The sequence below is a fragment of the Notechis scutatus genome, chromosome 4 (assembly GCF_049901735.1).
Source record: "Notechis scutatus isolate UNSWTSFEM ecotype Mainland chromosome 4, rNotScu1.2, whole genome shotgun sequence".
Classification (NCBI taxonomy): Eukaryota; Metazoa; Chordata; class Lepidosauria; order Squamata; family Elapidae; genus Notechis; species Notechis scutatus.
In genome coordinates, this window is record NC_142012.1 from 48,548,345 (window position 1) to 48,566,510 (window position 18,166).

The window sequence follows — 18,166 nt, forward strand, 5'->3', positions numbered from 1 at the left end:
AAGTTAGATACTTTAATAATTAGCATGATTTTTCTTATTTATTGCATTTGCCCAGTGCAGTTGTGTGGGAAAATCTATTTCATTCTTCAGGTTGAATTTCATTTTTAGGATGTCATATTTTCAGTTAAGGGGACATGGCTTATGAGTACTGTAATTAAATAAAAAAAAAAGATCTAGAACAGTCATACATAAATGTTTAATGTATTTTCTAATGAAATGGTCACAATAAAAGAACTTTATTTTACTGTAATGAAATGCAGTTTTACCACACCAGTATAAATTAAAACATTAAGATCAATGTTTAATACAGTTCTAGAAATAGTACAGGTGCAATTGTCATAATCAGCAACTGAACCGTTCAAACAAGAAAAAAAAAATGTCTCCCCAGGCATCCCATTCTGTTCCAACAGAAATAAGGCTCATTAGTATTATTACAGGTAAAATCCTTTTTGCTGAATGCTCAGATGTGCTAATTTCAAACTCTCTTAACATATGAGCAATGGCACATTTTATGTGCTTGTAAGAAGTTGTGTAAGAATATAAAACACTGCATTAGATCATACTATAGACATGAATTACTAAATTAAAATACATCTGGGATATGAGTTGGTATCACTTCACATCACATTGTAAATTAATACAATAGGCAACTTTGGTAGAGAGCCTATGGCAAATGAAGTGTATTGATGAGAGTTTGAAACTTAAGTTTTAAAAACATGCTACAGGAAAAATCATTTTAGATCTGCATGATTACCACAAAGAATAGAAGGATTAAATCATGTTTAATTTTAGAGGAAGCCTCCCAAGATTCCTAAAATGTTTTTTACATAAGTAAAATTCTGTTAATGGTCATCTATAAACGTAAGAGGTATACAGGTGCAAAATTCATTGTTTAGCCACAACATATACTTTTATGTGAAGGTGTAATCATAATGAACAATTATTGTAGAGAAACATTCTCAAGCATTCTGAAAAGCCATGTAATATTATCTGGGCTATTTAACAAAGCAGTTTGCAGTATTTATTCAGGATTTTTACTCTGAAATATTTTTTTTCAAAGACATGGTTCAGTATCTTTGGATTATATGATTTACACCAAAAATAGAGACTACTTTGGCAACAAAAATAACCTCTTGTTACAAGGACTTGCATGCATAAAGCATCTGATTTTGTTTGCCCTCCTTAAAGTGACTTCCTGTGCAGTTTTGATAATAGTTTAGATATTTACTTTCAAAACAAGCTTATCAATAGAGGTAGGAAGGGCAAACAAAGCAGAAGTTATACTGTGCAAACAAACCTTATAATGTAACTATACTTTATCACTAATTCATGTTTTCAGTAATATTTGAATAACCAAGATGGTACAACCTTTAGAATTTTCAATTGCCCATCACTCATATGTATCAGTTTTATTTGGTAAATAAAACATCATATCAAATATTTGCAATACTTCTCCCTAATAAATGAATATTTAGAATGCAAAAAGTTTATTAGGTAAAGGTAAAGGTTCCCCTTGCACATACGTGCTAGTCTCTTCGGGCTCTAGGGGGAAGTGCTCATCTCTGTTACAAAGCCAAAGAGCCAGCACTGTCAGAAGACATCTCCGTGGTCATGTGGCCGGCATGACTAAATGCTGAAGGCGCATGGAACGCTGTTACCTTTCCCACCAAAGTGGTCCCTATTTTTCTACTTGCATTTTTACATGCTTTCGAACTGCTAGGTTGGCAGAAGCTGGGACAAGTAACAGGAACTCACTCCATTACACAGTGCTAGGGATTCAAACCGCCAATCTTTCTGATCGACAAGCTTAATGCCTTAGCCACTGAGCCACTGCATCCCACAAAAGTTTATTAAGGATGGTAAAATGCAGTTGTTACGTCAGTTCTTAGCTTGTATTTATGTATTACAGAATTTTTCAAGTAACGCAATTCCATTTCAAATCAATTATTACCACTTCAAAATTCCTCAAAATAAACATTTCAAATTATATAATATTTACAAATAAGAGTCTATTAATAATCTAGTTCCTTAATTAAACACAAATGAATTTAAAACTATGGTAATCAAGTATCAGGAAGGGTTACAAAGAAATATAAAAATCCTTTCATTAGAAACTTGCCAAGCTTATGAAGGATTTTGAATATAAAAATCACATTATTAAAGTAAAATCAATCGTGTGACTCATTTAATATATCCTGATCTGTAGAAAAAAAAACTATGATATGCATATTTCATGTAAATTATAACATTTTTCTTCCTTTATTTGATATAGGTATGTAAAACAAAAAGACCTTCATTTCAGGGGAATATTCTCCAGTGCTTGAACATGCAGTTGCTATCAGATACACAAACTGAATGAACAGAAACAGAATTGTTCCAATTATTAGTAGAATAGTAGCATCCTCTGTACATTTCACAAAATTGGTATATAACAGGATTTTTAATAGTACAAAAATTGCATAAGCCTAAGTCATTATTTTGCAACACAAACATAGTTTAAACAGACTTGGCTATTTAATTTGCAACTACTAAACTGCGGTGTTTAACATGCTTCACCCACATTTATTAACCTGGTCAATCTGTTTTTCTTGCAGTAGATCTAAACTGTCACTTTTATGATATCCAAACTCTTAAAACTTTAATGGCACAAGAAATTCTTCCTTCTTGTCATCAAATTCAGCGTGTCACACAGTACATCTCAATATGAGAAACCACCATTTTAATCAGATGCATCAATTGTAAGGAGGCTCAGTTGGGGCTCAGGAGAGAGAAATGTTCTTCTGGAATGTAAAGAGGTAATGCAGAATAACAATACATTTCATGAATTAATCCAATAATGGTCTGTTGTAAAATGGGCCAAATCTTACCATTTTCAAGACAGCTCAATTCAAGATGACCATCAATTTCTTCCATGCTAAAGCAGAAAGGCCCAAACTCGAGCTTATGAACTTCTTATGAATTGACTTAACATCCAACTGCACTATCATGGCAGACCTAGCAATTCAGAGTGCATCCAGTGCAGGTTTTCAGACTTTGTTTTCCTCATCTTTCTTACTTTGTAAAACCACATATTCCTAAATCAACTCCTAAATTCCAGCAGTTTACTTTTCAAAAAAATCCAGCCTTTCTTTTGTATCACAAAACTATGCCTTATATATTAAAGTGTTGTACTGTTCAACAAATGAACCTCCTCTTCACTTTCTTCTCTCTCCTCAGCTATTGAGTTCAGTTGAACATTATTGATGAGGGATCTTGGTTTGCCATCTGGGCCATGTGTCGAAGGATATCTTTTTTTGTGATAATGCCAAGGAGGCGCCTAGAAAGAGACACACAAAATATGGCTAATTAACTACAATATTTAAAGTCAATCAATTTTTCTTGTAGACAAAATCTTTTTTGTTGAAAGGAAAAGAGCAGCAAAGCCTGATTATTTTAAAGAATGCATTTTGACAGGAAGTAATCATCATTTTATTAAAACTATAAAAACTGAAAATAAAGAGAGGATGGTCACTAAACTATTAGCTACTTTCACCTAAGAAATAACCAAGCTACCCCCCCACACACACACCTATTATTTGTTGCTGATTATCATAGGCCAAAAAACGTAACAAAGGCGAAAAAAGATTTGAGTAAATGAAATTGATCCCATTACAAAGATGAAATATAGTAGGCAAACTCAAAATTGGTTGATAATTCAATTTTGAGGAACTGAACAGAATGTTTTAAGTGTTTCTATAAGAGATATGCAGATAAGCTTGAATGATAATCACAATTAAATCCATCTGAAATTCAGATTTTTTAAAAAAGAAATTAGTCATATTTTCCCCAAATTAAAAAGCAATGCTTTTAAAAATCAGTCTTGATATTATCAAAGAGTGAAGCTTTCCTAAGATACACTATTACAGGAGAGGCAGAGAGATATGTTATACTGATTAGTAATTGTACTGCAACTGACTTTATAAGAGGAGGCATGAAAAACTTATGAAGTATTAGAAAAAATGCAAGTTAAATAAGAATGTAAGCTGTTAACTTGGAAAGTGGGGTCTATTTTTAATTTTTTAAATTGCAGAGAGCAGCAATTGTAATCTAAGTGTCTTAAAATACAGCAAAAGGGATAACTGATAAATATCATTCGGGTTCATCGGAAAATACAGGAAATCCTAAGGGAAGATCTAAAACAGTGGTTCCCAAACTTTTTTGGTCTACCGCCCCCTTGGTGCTACAAACTCATCCTCGGTGCCCCCCACCCAGGGATGGGATTCAAATTTCTGTGGGCGTGACCTAATTTGAGAGTGGCTTGCTGGTCATGTGACTGGGTGGATATGGCTTGCTGGTCATGTGACTGGGTGGGCGTGGCCAGGTGACTGGCAAACCAAATACAAGTGGTCCTCACTTAATGACCGGTTGTTCAGCAAGTATTCTAATTTATGACTGGCCTCCTCAGAGCTACTTGACCTGTTTTTGGAGTTTTGACAGCTTTCGATCAGGGGCCTAAATCCCACCCCTGCCTGTGTGTGTGAGAGAGAGGGGGTGAGAGAGGGAGAGAGAGAGGTTAGATCAGATCTCTCTCTCCCACCAACTCCAGAAAGCCATCGTCAGTCAAAATTCATATTAGTGGTCTCCGGGATTTAAAATTATGAGTTTGGGGGTCCCTGAGGTCCAAAAGTTTGGCGACCCCTGATCTAAAGGGGTGAGCCTGAGAGAGGGAAAGAGAGAGAGAGAAAGAGAGAAAGAAAAGAAAAAGGGAAAGAAAGAAAAAGAGACATATAAAGAAGGGGGGATGGAAGGAAGGGACAAAAAGAAAAAGAAAGAAGGAGGGAGGGAGGAGAAAGATAATGAGATATCTATTCTAGTCCAATCACCTGCTCCAGCAGGGTTAGAAGGGAGTGTGTGTGTGTGTGTGTGTTCTCCTTGTAATTTACCAGTACATTTTGGGTTTGCCTTCTTCAGAATTGGCACTGTAATACATTGGGGAAAAGTAATTTTTAGGGTAGAGATCTGGTTCAATGGATCCTGTTTAAAGCCTCAACAAAATGTGAGAGCTTCCTGATAGTCTTGACCATGTTTCGTCCACAAAACCTTTAATAGAAGCCAAATAGGTTTCAATGTGCTGGCAAAGATGTTTCAATGTGGAAAAGGGCCTCAGTCTAAACTAGGCATCATTCAATCTGATGCATCAGGTCTCTCTCTCTCTCTCCCTCCTTCCCTCCCTCTCAGACTGGCTTTGCTCTACTTTCCCGATGTGCCTGCTGGGCCGGTGCTTCGAACATGGATGGATGGATAGAGAGATAGACAGGCAGGCAGGCAGGCAGGCAAACAGACAGACCTTTTGGATGGATGGACAGACAGACAGACAGACAGAATGTGACAGCGGCAGCACTTTGGGAAAACGGTGGCGGCGGCCTTTCCCAACGTGCTGCCGCATTGGAGGCGCCAGGTCCGGAGCGCTGCTAGTCAATGGGTGAACCTGCAGGGCTGGCCGGCACCTCAAATGCCCCCCTGCCGCCTCTTAGCGCCCCTCTGCCAGCCCCCTTGGGTACGCTAAGAGGTGGCGGGGGGCGGCACATCGAGCGCGGCCACGGTGGCATATAATGTGCCACCGTTTCTGCATTGGAGGTGCTGGCTCCGAAGCGGTGCTACAGTCAATGAGTGAATCTGCAGGGCTGGCGTCTTGAACCCCACCTTGCCTCTTAGTGCCCCCCTGCTGGCCCCCTTGCCTCTTAGCGCCCCCCTAAGGCATCCCACTTTGGGAACCACTAATCTAAAATACCCTGCCGTAGATATCAAAACTAATGTGTCATATGCAGGTTAAGTAATACCTAAAATTAAAAATAAAAACTCTAATCACAGAGTTTTGGCAGGTTTTATGTAATTTCACAAAACCGGGGGGGGAATATATGTTGTTATATATGAGAATACCAGAATTTCTAGCACCAAGATAGCTAAAATACTACTTGGATCCTAACTTTACTCAGCATGTTTCCAACAAATGGATGTTAAACAATATGTTTCAAATTTACATATTTTAATTTAAATGCTTTTAGAATTGTATATGATTGCTTGTCCAGATGTTGTAATAGAACACTGAACAATTCACAAGTTTCATGCTTCCTAATGTCTAAAGTGTCAAATGAGATCTGATATATCTAATCACCAAGGGTTCGACGTGTTGCTTTAGTTGCTCGAGATGCTCTAATATGTTCTTCTTTGTGATGATCCCCAAGACAATCCTGAAACAGATCATGTTATGCTAATAACTGTGTGTGCAAAAAAACCGAAATGAAATGAAAACATGGATTGCAGAATTGGTAGTAATGAAAACAGTGAAATGAAAACCTTTGTGGTCAACATCTCTTTCAAAAGATGTAAAATTTACAGTGAGGACTGAAAACAAGAATGAATTTAAACATGATGAACACTGGTTACACATTTACTCCTGTCACTAAAACCTCCAGTTTCCTAAGGCTGTAAAAATGAAATGCAAGAATGAGCTTTAGTATCTCTGCAGCTAGGAATTCTGAGCTTTTTACAAATATCAGATGCTATGCATTTTATCTAGCTTCTTCTGGATTCAAATCATATGAAAGATTTTAAATATGTATTTAAATAGAGCCATTTATTTTGATTTCTGCATTTAGAATAAAGTAAATTGCATACTTTTTTTTCTTTCGAGTATAGTGCAGTATTTTCTTTCCTTGATAATATAAGAAGTATTTGAAAACCATGTAACTGAACTGTTAATCAATTTCTTAAAACAGAAAATTCCTTAGATTTTTCTGACACATATATTTTTACGGTATCAGATTTTCAACTCTTTCTTTAGAGAAATGTCCGAACAGAAAAGTCTACTGCTAGAACTGTTGCACTGATGGTGGAATACATACATGGTACCAGTTAATGAATATTTCAGCTTTAACCACAGCAACACAAGAGCACACAACAGATATAAACTTAATATAAACTACTCCAAACTCGATTGCAGGCAGTATGATTTCAGCAACAGAGTGGTCAATGTCTGGAACTCACTACCTGATTCTGTTGTCACCTGCTCAAACCCTCCACTCCTTTACCCTCAAACTAACCTCTGTTAATCTTACCCCATTCCTAAGAGGTCTGTAAGGGCGTGCATAAGTGCACAATTGTGCCTACTGTCCCTATCCTATTGTCCCCAATTATTAGTTCCTATTTCTTATATTTAAACTTATGTTTATTCTTATTTCTATTGTATTGTAAGCTTTTGACAAAACAAAAAAAAATAGAATGCAGAAATTTGGAAATATTCAGCAATGAAATAAGTCAGGAATAGGTGGCAAAACTGGAAACTCACCATGTAGTTTTTAAACCAGCCCTATTTTTTGTGGCATCTCAATATGTTTTTCTTTTTTAAAAAAAAAAGTTTAAAAAATAAAACAAAAGGACAACCAAACTTTTTTTTAAAAAAATAACCTTGTAAATTTCATATTTCTAATGGAAATGCAGAGACTGCAAATTATACCAAAGCTCCATTCAACCCATTGTGGTCAATATCTGGTTGGAATGTGTAGTCCAACATCTGGAAGTATTAAACTAGAAACAATTACTTAAAAAAAATCACACAGGAGAGATGGATATCTTCTAAGGCAGTGGTGTCAAACTCAAGGCCCAGGGGCCAGATCCGGCCCACAGGCTGCTTAGATCTGGCCTGTGGGGCCACCCTGGAAACAGCAAAGGATTGGTCTGCGGTGCCTCTGCCATCAAGAACAGAGCTCGGGTGGGCTGCACACAGCCCTCTTGAGTTCCTTTTCACTGGCAGAGGGTTGCAGGAGGCCATTGCAGCCGAAAACAGAGCTCAGGAGCCTGTTTTCTCTGGCAGAGCACTTGGACAACACAGGCGCCCCCAACACAAGTGACATCGAACTGGCCACACCCACTCCGCCCCTCTGAGGTCAAATACAACCTTGATGCAGCCCTCAATGAAATCGAGTTTGACACCCCTGTTCTAAGGGATGGAAGGCCAACCTGTAGATATAGGGACATTTGAAATGCTTGATAAATTTCAAAAATATTCTGAGTAGATTATGCAGTGTAGAAAAGTACAGAATAAGAAATAAAAAATAGCAGTTTGCAGGGAATGGGGAGACACTTGTCAAAACAAGAAAAGTGAATGACTCAATGACCATTTTTACTCTAGCCCCAATGATGACTTATTTCACCTCACTGATAACAATCATACAGATCCTAAGAAATTAAGTGGTTTTTGACAGAAAAAAAGATTGCAGGAGCTCAGCCTTGGTAACCACAGTTCATCCTAACAACCAAAACCTGGGAGAGGGATTGATATGAATAGCTACCTCCAAATACATGGTTACTTTCTTGACTGAGCAGAAACTTGAATCTAGACTTAATTGATTATATTCCAGCATTTTACATTACCATACTAGCTTTTTAATAACTTTAAAATAAAATGATACAGAACGAAAGTAGTTTCAAATGCATTGTAAGTTTACAATTGTAAACAATTACCTATTTAAAATATATTTTAAATACAAACTAGAAGAATGACCAAGTTTCCTATGAACTTAATATGATAATGAAATCTAGTATATTCCACCCTATAAGGAAAATATCACAGTAGCCTGTTACTTGCTTTTAAGAGCTGACTAAGAGATTCAAGAAAATTCCAAGAAATTACATAGAACAGGGATGCCCATTACCGGGCTACAGCCTGTTTGAAACCAGGCTGTGCGAGTGATTGGCAAGCATGCATATGAAGCTCCACTCATGTAAGCAGTGGGCCCTTGTGCTCGGACATGAAGCTCTGCTCGCAAAAGCGGGCAGTTTATGTAGGTGGCAGTTGTGCTTAAGCGTGAAGCTCCATTCACTCAAATGGAGCTTTGTGCAGCACTCTCTGCTTGCGTGAGCAGAGCTTCATGCACGAGCATACTCCACTCGTGTGAGTAGAACTTTGCGCATGAGCACAAGCGCCCTCCGCTCATGCGCAAAGCTGTTTGTGTGAGCAGAGGGGTGCTTATGCACGCCTGCCACTCATGCCAACCCCCGTGCCACCAAGATGGAAAGGTTGGGGTCCGCTGACATAGAACACAGAATAGAATTAAAAGGGAACTTTGAGGTCTTCTAGTTTTTATTTTTACTTGAAAAATAAAAGTTATGGGTGGAGCAAATATAATATGTAAGTCTAACATTTTTAACAAAGTCTGAAAGAAGTCATTAAAAAGTCATTAAATAATAATCTGGAAAAAACAAACCTTGGCAGAATACAGAAGAAATTTTTTCAATAAAGAACTCACCCATTGTGTGTTACAAGACACTGTCTTAGGCCCAGTTTGCGGAATATGTCCACCACAATCTCCATTGGTGTGTGATCTGTAACTGTAAAAGGGCTCATATCAAGAATGCTCCTGAGCTTCAAAGGTCGAGGACTTTCTGCTGAAAGTGATAAGGTATGCTGGGCAAAACAGACTCTGGAACTGCCAACAATGCCTTCTTGTTTCTTTCTGGCACTTTCTTCAACAAGAACAAAAAAGAAAAATCAGTATGAAGGACTGGATTTTTTAAAAAGAAAAGTATTGCTAGATTTCAGCCAATTGCTTCATGTGTGTATTATTATTTCAAATTAATTTTCTCTTCTGAACACCCATGTATGCATATAATTCATATTTCCACTGTAAATATGTATAAAGAAATGAAATAGTTGGGTAGCTAACTGATGTGATTAAAAATATCAAAAATTTGATAGCATACATCCAGGCCATGCAATAATTCTCTCCCTATGAATTCTATCTGTATGTACTCATAAGCTCACATGGGAAAGTCAAGGACTTTAAACAATATGATAAAAAGTAGCCCCAATAACGATCTGCTTCTTTAGTGAGTGAACTTTCCTTTCTTTTCTCCTTTCATATGAGTTTTTTTTCTTCCTATTTTTTCAGCAGCTCCTTTCTCTTGCTAGTCTATTGATGACACCTGAACTGTATCTGCATATCTATCTGGTCTCAGTCTCCTTCCAACTAAATCTCCAAGGGAGCCTAATTATGAATAATCCTAAATTGCACATTTTAAAATACTATAAATACCAAATTGGAAAACATTAATGGAGAATAAATTCCAAAGCCTTCTGAAAGAAATCTGTCTTGGACCGGTATCTAAAAGCAGCAGCAGCAGTCCAAAATAGGCTCTGGAAATTCTTTACCCTTTGTAGATTCACAGATATCTGATTTAATAAATAATGAGGATTTAAGGCTTTAAGTATGAATAGCATGTTTAGATAAGATTAAGGAAAGCAAACTGCACTTGCACTAGTATAAAATGAAATGGCATCCAGATATCACCACAGCTAACTCCCTAATGACTCCACCTACATATACAGATGGAACAATTGATTTAGGAGTTAATTCAGGATTAAATTTGTGTCTCCAGAGATTTTAATTGGCTAAATTCCAATGGGTTAATTAATATTTTTATTATGGTCACTAACCAGTATTTAAAAAACACAAAAATAAAGCGTAAACAAAACAAGATAAAATATTACAATTGATGGTGGGTTTGTCAATATATCATAAAGTTGCCCCATTTTACTGGCAAGATAATAAAATTTATGTTCAAAAAGAATGAATCATACTCTACATTTAAAAAAACAAAAAACAAAACAAAAAATGAAACAGAATTTCCAGGATATTTTACCATGTAAGAAGTAATAAGGTGGGTCCTTGAGTCCTGAGTCAAGACTCCTGACAAAGGATACAGAATAGTGGCCTTAAGTTGTACAGATGGTTCTTGACTGATAACCATTTATTTAGCAACTAATCAGTTAAAATGGCACTGAAAAAAGTGAATTAAGACCAGTCCTTGCTCATACAACTGTTGCAAGCACCAAATTTTGACAACCATATTTGCAATAGTTGTAGCATCCTGGGACCCATGGCTGCCATTTTTATCCTTTGTGGATGGCTTCCAACAAGCAAAGGCAATGAGGAATGCCAGGGTTCACTTAACAATGATATGACTGACTTAGCAACTATGGCAATTTGCTTAACCTTGGCAAAAATAAGGTTGTAAAATCATCATGACTCGTTTATTAACTGCCTTGCTTAGCAATGGAAATTCTGGTCTCAACTGTAGTTGCAAGTTTAGGACTACCTGTAGTTTCAACAGCCCCTGGCTTATAAGCACAGTCTTAGCCAATACGAGACTCTTTTGTATTAGCCCTCCAAAACTACTGCGTGCAGAGTGTTAAAGCATGTTGAAATGAGTGCTCTTTGTAATTTAGAAATAATTATGAGATGTAGTCTCTCACTGGTTTATAAAAAGGCTGCTGAGAAAGATTATTTTAGGCAGAGCCTGCTAGTTCTGTTGGAATTCCAGGTCTTGGATATGCAATTTAAATGCCTAAGTGCATGCTATAACCTACTATTGGGACCACTTTCCAGGAGATGCTGATTTTGAGGTTTTTGTGAGATTCCCAATGAGATGCAACCTTATCTTCCACAGATTCAGTTTCAGCTCTCCAGCCACATTCATATAGCAGCATTGTTCACATCAAGTAAAGCAATGGAAACAAAGCTGCTTCCACACAGAACCCCAGCGAGGAGTAACTCATATGACAATGTGGCCATACCAACGATCCTTTATAAAAAAGGAAGTCCCAAAGAGTCTTTCAAAGATCAAGGTCTTGTAAGTAAGAAATGCCCACAACAATCTAGTTATTGTATAGACACCTGGACCTTAAAATGTATGAAATCTCATTTAGTTATCACAAGGCCATAGAAGGACAACTTCACCGGGGTCTGTTCTGAAATTCTTATGTTCTATTCAAAATTCTGGATGGCAAAAGATCTACCAAGCATTTCATCTGAACTTTCGTACCTGCACTGTTCTTAAAACATCTTTGCAATGATAGAATAGCTATATTTGATTTAGATGTGTATGATCTATAAAAATAGTTTGTTGAAGATTCTTCTCCATTTGGCAAGGAAACAGAAAGAATGCAGGACATGTCCAAAATACATGAGAGCAACCTTATCTGCTGTTTGAACACCACGTCCCCACTTCCTTCCTTAGGGTCATGTGTACTTTCTGTACACAGACACAGACTTCAGAGGATAATTAGGACTGCAGAAAAAACAATTACTACCAACCTGCCTTCCATTGAGGACCTGTATACTGCACAAGTCAAAAAGAGGGCTGTGAAAATATTTACAGATCCCTCATATCCCGGACATAAACTGTTTCAACTCCTTCCCTCAAAACAACGCTATAGAGCACTGCACACCAGAACAACTAGACACAAGAACATTTTTTGTCGAACGCCATCACTCTACTAAACAAACAATTCCCTCAACACTGTCAAACTATTTACTAAGTCTGCATTACTATTACTATTAATCTTCTCATCACTCCTTATCACCCATCTCTTCCCATTTGTGATCGTATGACTAACTTTGTTGCTTATATCTTTACGATTTACATCGACTGTTTCCTAGTATGATTTGATTGCTTATTTGTACCCTATGACTATCATTAAATGTTGTACCTTATGATTCTTGACAAATGTATCCTTTCTTTTTATGTACACTGAGAAAATTGCACCAAGACAAATTCCTTGTGTGTCTAATCACACTTGGCCAATAAAGAATTCATTCAATTACCTATTGCAATAGTCAAATCTCTCCTTAGCGCAAATCCTACTAATCTTTGGGATTCTTTTGACATTATTACAGGAAAACCATTATAGCTGGTTTCATTGATCAAATTTTCAATATCATCCACAGTCATATTATCTTGTGTTAATACTGCCAATGGGGCATCATTTCTTCGAGGTCTCATGACATCAGCAGCCAGGGTTGTATGAGTAAATTCTTCCTTAGCATCCAAGAAAGGATATCCATTCAGACGGATGTGTGCTTCATAGATGCCTTCTCTGCCAAAAGCATCTCCAACCCATTTGCTTGTCATTACTGCAGCCATAAGAGGTACAATATACTCTAGTCCCCCTGTTAACTCAAACACAATAACCACTAGAGATACAGTCATCCTTGTCACTCCACCTGGAAGGGAAAATAAAAATGGCTTAATCAGCATCTATAAATATTTCTAGATACCAACTACCAAATTATGCTGCAGAGACAGCAGCTAAACAAATTAACAACAGAAACATGCAAGGAAGATGTTTAAGTAGTATACAGCCAGTTAACTGTGAGGTCAAAATTAAATTGCAACCCTGCTGGTGCTTATTTGTGAGCAGATTTCACTGAGCTTCTACACACACACACACACATGCTTTACAAGTATTTTAATAAAGAACTCTACCAAATCTTACATTCCTAAAAAACCCCAAGAGGTGTTCAAAGAACCATATCTGCCAAACCTTTAACCAGCTGGGGCTCACGGTATCAAGGAGCAAAGTACTTTTGTTGAATTATTTATACTATGCTTAGACTTGCATTGTAAAAATTAACTGAGGAAATTGCTAAATCTAGATTCCAAATATATCACCTCTGAGGTTTACAAGGATTTTTCTTGCTCCTAATGGATAATTATTAATTTGACTTATTGTTTTCAAGATTCTAATTTTTAAAAAGTATTAGGCATGAAGATAGTATACTGCTAAGCATGCTTAAAGCTTCAACTTTATTTCCAATCTGTTTCTGGGCTGTACTTGGTAAGTGGCTACTGTACAGTGTTTGTTTTAACAGCATACCACTTCTCCCCCACCCCCACCCCCAAAAAAAGCAAATGGAATGGCAAGGAATACCAAAGCTCTAAAAAATATATCAAGTAACAACTTCTCCAGCGGATGTAAAGGAAAAGGAGTACAGGTAGACCTTGACTTATGAACACAATTGAGACTAAAATTTCTGTTGCTGAGTGAAACATTTGTTAAGTGGATTTTGCCCCATTTCACATCCTTTCTTGCCATCGTTGTTAAATGAATCACTGCAGTTGTTACATTAGTAACATGGTTGTTAAGTGAATCCGCTTTTCCCATTGACTTTGCTTGTCAGGTCACAGAAGCTGATCCTCTCTGGAAAGGTCATAAATATGAGTCAGTTGCCAAGTGTCTGACTTTTGATCACATGACCATGGGGATGCTGCAATAGTCTTAAGTGTGAAAAATCATCATAAGTCAATTTCTTCAGTGCCATTGTAACTTCAAACGGTCACTAAATGACCATTGTAAGTCGAGGACTACCTGTAGTTGTGACTGGTCAACTCACAATGGCAATTATTTTTTGGTACAGACATCCTTCCATATCATACCACTACAGTTTTCTACAGTTAAATATTTTAGTACGCAACAATCAGGTCAAATATTTGTATCCATTTGTAACATAAAATTGGCTGGTCACTGGCTGTTATAATTACCTAAGCATGCAGCAGCACCAACCATAGCATAGAGGCCCGGAGTTATGCAATCTGCTCCAACTTCACACCACTGCTTGAAGATAAACCAGTCGTGATGATAATACGCCAATTGTTCCACAGCAATTCCAACAATTCTGCCAGCTATTGCTCCAATGGCCATACTGGGTATGAACAAGCCTGATGGAACCTAAAACAACAAAATGTCGAGGAAGATTGTGACTTAGAAAAGTTTTTTAGAGTTCTGAAAAGGTTTGGAAGAATTTGCTTGTACAAAGAATCCAGAAACAGGACACCTAGAAGCCTCATTTCTGAAGAAGAGAATCAAAACATGCAATGCAAGCAAATAAATAGCCTGTAAAAGACTTGAATAGCTTGTAGTAACTACCGTGTTTCTCATATAATAAGGCCGGGTCTTATTTTTTTTTGAGCCCCGAAAAAATGGCTAGCTGTCTTTTCGGGTGACTTATCCCCTGCATCACGCTTGGATGTTGACCTTGGCATTGGCGGCACTTCGATCGGGTCACGCAGGCAGCACCATATCCGGTGTGCAACAAAGTACTTCCTACGGCAAGCTCCCCACCATTCCCCCATTTCACATGTTTTAATATGGGCCTTAATTTGGGGAGGGGCTTAATTTCATTTCATGCCTATAAAACATGCTGGGACTTCCTATTGGGAGGCGTTTGTTGGAGAAACAGGGTATTGTCACCAGTAATCCTTGCTATGCATATTTATCTCCCTCACATACTTCAGAATGGCAGTGCCTCAGACATTGTGTATGCGAACATCCTAGCAATATGCTCTTTTTCATATAGCAGCGTAACAGAATTAGCACATCAACATAACATGTTTTTCTACCATACTGTTTGGAAGCAAATTTTCTACAATTAAATTAGAAAAAAAATTAAAAATGTTAGTCTGAAATTAAAAACTGGCTTGGAGATGAGACAATCAGGGAACTAGTAAATAAGATGACAAATCTCTGTTTCTTTAGCATTTCCGTTAAGAGACAGGATTTTAGAATTATATGACCAAAATCAGAATAAGCTTTTTATCCAGTATTATCCTTTGACTTTAGAGTCTTGACTATGCTCCTTCATCCAGCTATCTGGAATATGCTGCTAAATAAATATAAAGGGTTGAACCCTTTAGTGGCACTGTACAAGCATGAGTGAAGAGTGTACAAGACCCTGAAATCTTACATCAATTTGTCCAACATTATTTCAAAGCAACACAGGTAGTCTTTGACTCACAACAGTTTATTTAGTAATCATTCAAAGTTACAACAGGACTGAAAAATGTGACTTATGACTGTTTTCCAGTTATGACCTTTGCAGCCTCCCCATGATCATGTGATCAAAATTCAGATGCTTGGCAACTGGTTCACACTTATGACTGTTGCTGTGTCCCCAAGGACATAGGATCACTTTTTGCAACCTTCTGACGAAGTCATTGGGACACCAGATTCACTTAACAAACGGGTTGCTAACTTATCAACTGTAGTGATTCACTTAACAACTGTGGCAAAAAGGTTGCAAAATGGGACAAAACTCACTTAACAACATAAATTTTGAGCTCAATTGTGGCCGAAAGTCAAGGACTACCTGTAAACAGTTTATCTTATAGAAATAAATTATCTCCATTCAATTGCCAGTAGAGAGATGGAGAACTAATCAGGGCACTGGAGAAAGAAAAATGAAAGAGACCAAAACAAGGAAAAGTTTGTTTCATCTTACCTTAATACCGAAAGTGAAGACTGTCATTATAATCTTAAATATAAGGGCTAAGCACAGCTGCCATATTGCTGAATAGACTCCAGTGCCTGCTGGACGGTCAGGAATGTCATCTACTATTTTACTAGCGTTCATGTCATTTCGATAATCACAAAGGGACGATGACTCCAAAGGCCCACAGTCTGTGAAAAGTTCTTTAATTAGCTCACTGGTGTTGACTCTGGTATAAGGGTTTGGAAAAGCAATGACAGCTGTTATCGCTGCTACAATAATGACCTCAAGAACTGGATACTTTCCAAATTTGGTTGATTTCCGTCGACGGCACCAAGCAATATTGGCACGGATGAAAAATGCTCCCCACAGTCCACCAAATACACCCAGAAGAATGAAGGGCAGTAGTTCAAATAGATACCATGGAGTGTGATATTCAACATAAAAAAGAACCAGACGACTGTTTCCAAATGGATTGATGGATCTCAAAACAAATGCAGCCACCAAAGCAGCAAAAAACGATCTCCACAAAGTCTTCAATGGAAAATAATAACTAACCTATAAAGACACAAAAAAGAGAATATGAATGGATCTATGGACAAGATTACTTTATTCTACCAGTAAGTAGTCTGTGACACACAGCAGTAACCCTAATCAGGTCTCCAATCTTTATTGCCAATGAATCAAACAGGTACCGTGCCTTTCCTGGGATGTTTCAGCAACCTCAAAGTATCTAGCCTCAAAAGAATCCATTTGAGCTGGAGAGACAGGGCTCCTGTGACACTGGACACTGTAGAGGCAACAACTCTTCCAGTGCTTGTATTATTTATTTATTTGAGTTTTTAATGCACCTTTATTATTTTATAATAAAGGCAGCAAACATAGATAATATTTCTTCTTCCTATTTTCCCCACAACCACCTTGTGAGATGGACTGAGCTAAGAGAAAGTGACTGGCCCAAAGTGACTCAGCTGGTTTTCATGCTTAAAGAGGGACTAGAGTTTATAATTCTAGGGCAGCACTTTAACCACTAAGCCAATCTGGCTCCTTACAGAGACATTCATACTGGCCTGATCTCATCGTTACTGCTTAACCCTTGGAGCACAAAGGACAATTTTACAAGTCCCTGCTGCTTGCAGACATTAATCTTGCTATAACCTACAATGCTGTCAAGTTTTTGGCAGCAGCACTTAAAATTACCGTATATACTCGAGTATAAGTCGACCCGAATATAAGCCGAGGCACCTAATTTTACAAAAAAAACTGGGAAAACTTATTGACTCGAGTATAAGCCGAGAGTGGGAAATGCAGCAGCTACTGGTAAATTTCAAAAATAAAAATAATTAATTTGGGAAACGATCTCACTATCATGAAAGGTTTAATTGATTCACTAACCCAAAAGAAGAAGATGATGATGACAGCGGGAGGCAGGAGTCACTCTCTTCCCCTCCCTCGGAGGCCCCCTGAGTCAGGAGTCACTACCGCCGGCGCGGCCCCAGTCCCGCCGCCTCGGGAAGGGAAAGGCAAAGCGCTTTTTGCCTTTCCCTTCCCGGCTGGGCTGTTGGGAGTCGCTGCCGCCAGAGGCCGCGACTCCACACCATTTTTTTTCAGAGGGGAATCTGACTCGAGTATAAGCCGAGGGGGATTTTTTCAGCACAAAAATTGGGCTGAAAAACTAGGCTTATACTCGAGTATATACAGTAGTTAGAGATGACTTGTGCCATAAAGTAGAATGCTTATTTACATTTTGTAGGTATTATTCTATAACAACCAAGATATTGTCTCACATATTAAGTGGAAAGCTATTTATTTTAGATTTTTAAATGATCATCAGAACAAAACCTTTAACATCAATAATACAGACAAACTATTGGTAGCTATGATTGATCATTGATAACAAGAATAAATTCATGATAAGGATATACATTTACAACAAACTTCAAGAGTTATAGCAATACAGATTTTCCTACATTAAATAGGAATTGTCTCCAGAAAAAGGTTTTATAGATGGTACAATTTTTATTTCATTCTGTTAAAATGATGTAAACGATTGCTTAAATAGATCAAACATATATTGTGTT

General features: G+C 37.5%; 1 protein-coding gene across 13 annotated transcripts in view; it reads right to left on the reverse strand.

Annotated features, from left to right (window-relative positions):
* Positions 1 to 174: 174 nt before the first annotated feature.
* CLCN3 (Cl-/H+ antiporter 3) overlaps positions 175 to 18,166 on the reverse strand; it is a 46,708-nt gene continuing 28,716 nt past the window's right edge. For 7 of the 13 annotated variants that reach the window (XM_026678866.2, XM_026678865.2, XM_026678867.2 and 4 more), the window contains 6 exons: positions 16,098 to 16,643; positions 14,362 to 14,548; positions 12,645 to 13,043; positions 9,288 to 9,504; positions 6,155 to 6,230; positions 175 to 3,316 (listed from right to left, as the gene is read on the reverse strand). In XM_026678866.2, the coding sequence (XP_026534651.1) occupies positions 3,158 to 3,316; positions 6,155 to 6,230; positions 9,288 to 9,504; positions 12,645 to 13,043; positions 14,362 to 14,548; positions 16,098 to 16,643 (1,584 nt within the window). In that variant the 3' untranslated portion in view covers positions 175 to 3,157. The remainder of the gene's footprint in view (positions 3,317 to 6,154; positions 6,231 to 9,287; positions 9,505 to 12,644; positions 13,044 to 14,361; positions 14,549 to 16,097; positions 16,644 to 18,166) is intronic. The other 6 variants (XM_087963350.1, XM_026678868.2, XM_026678870.2 and 3 more) reach the window with 1 other exon arrangement.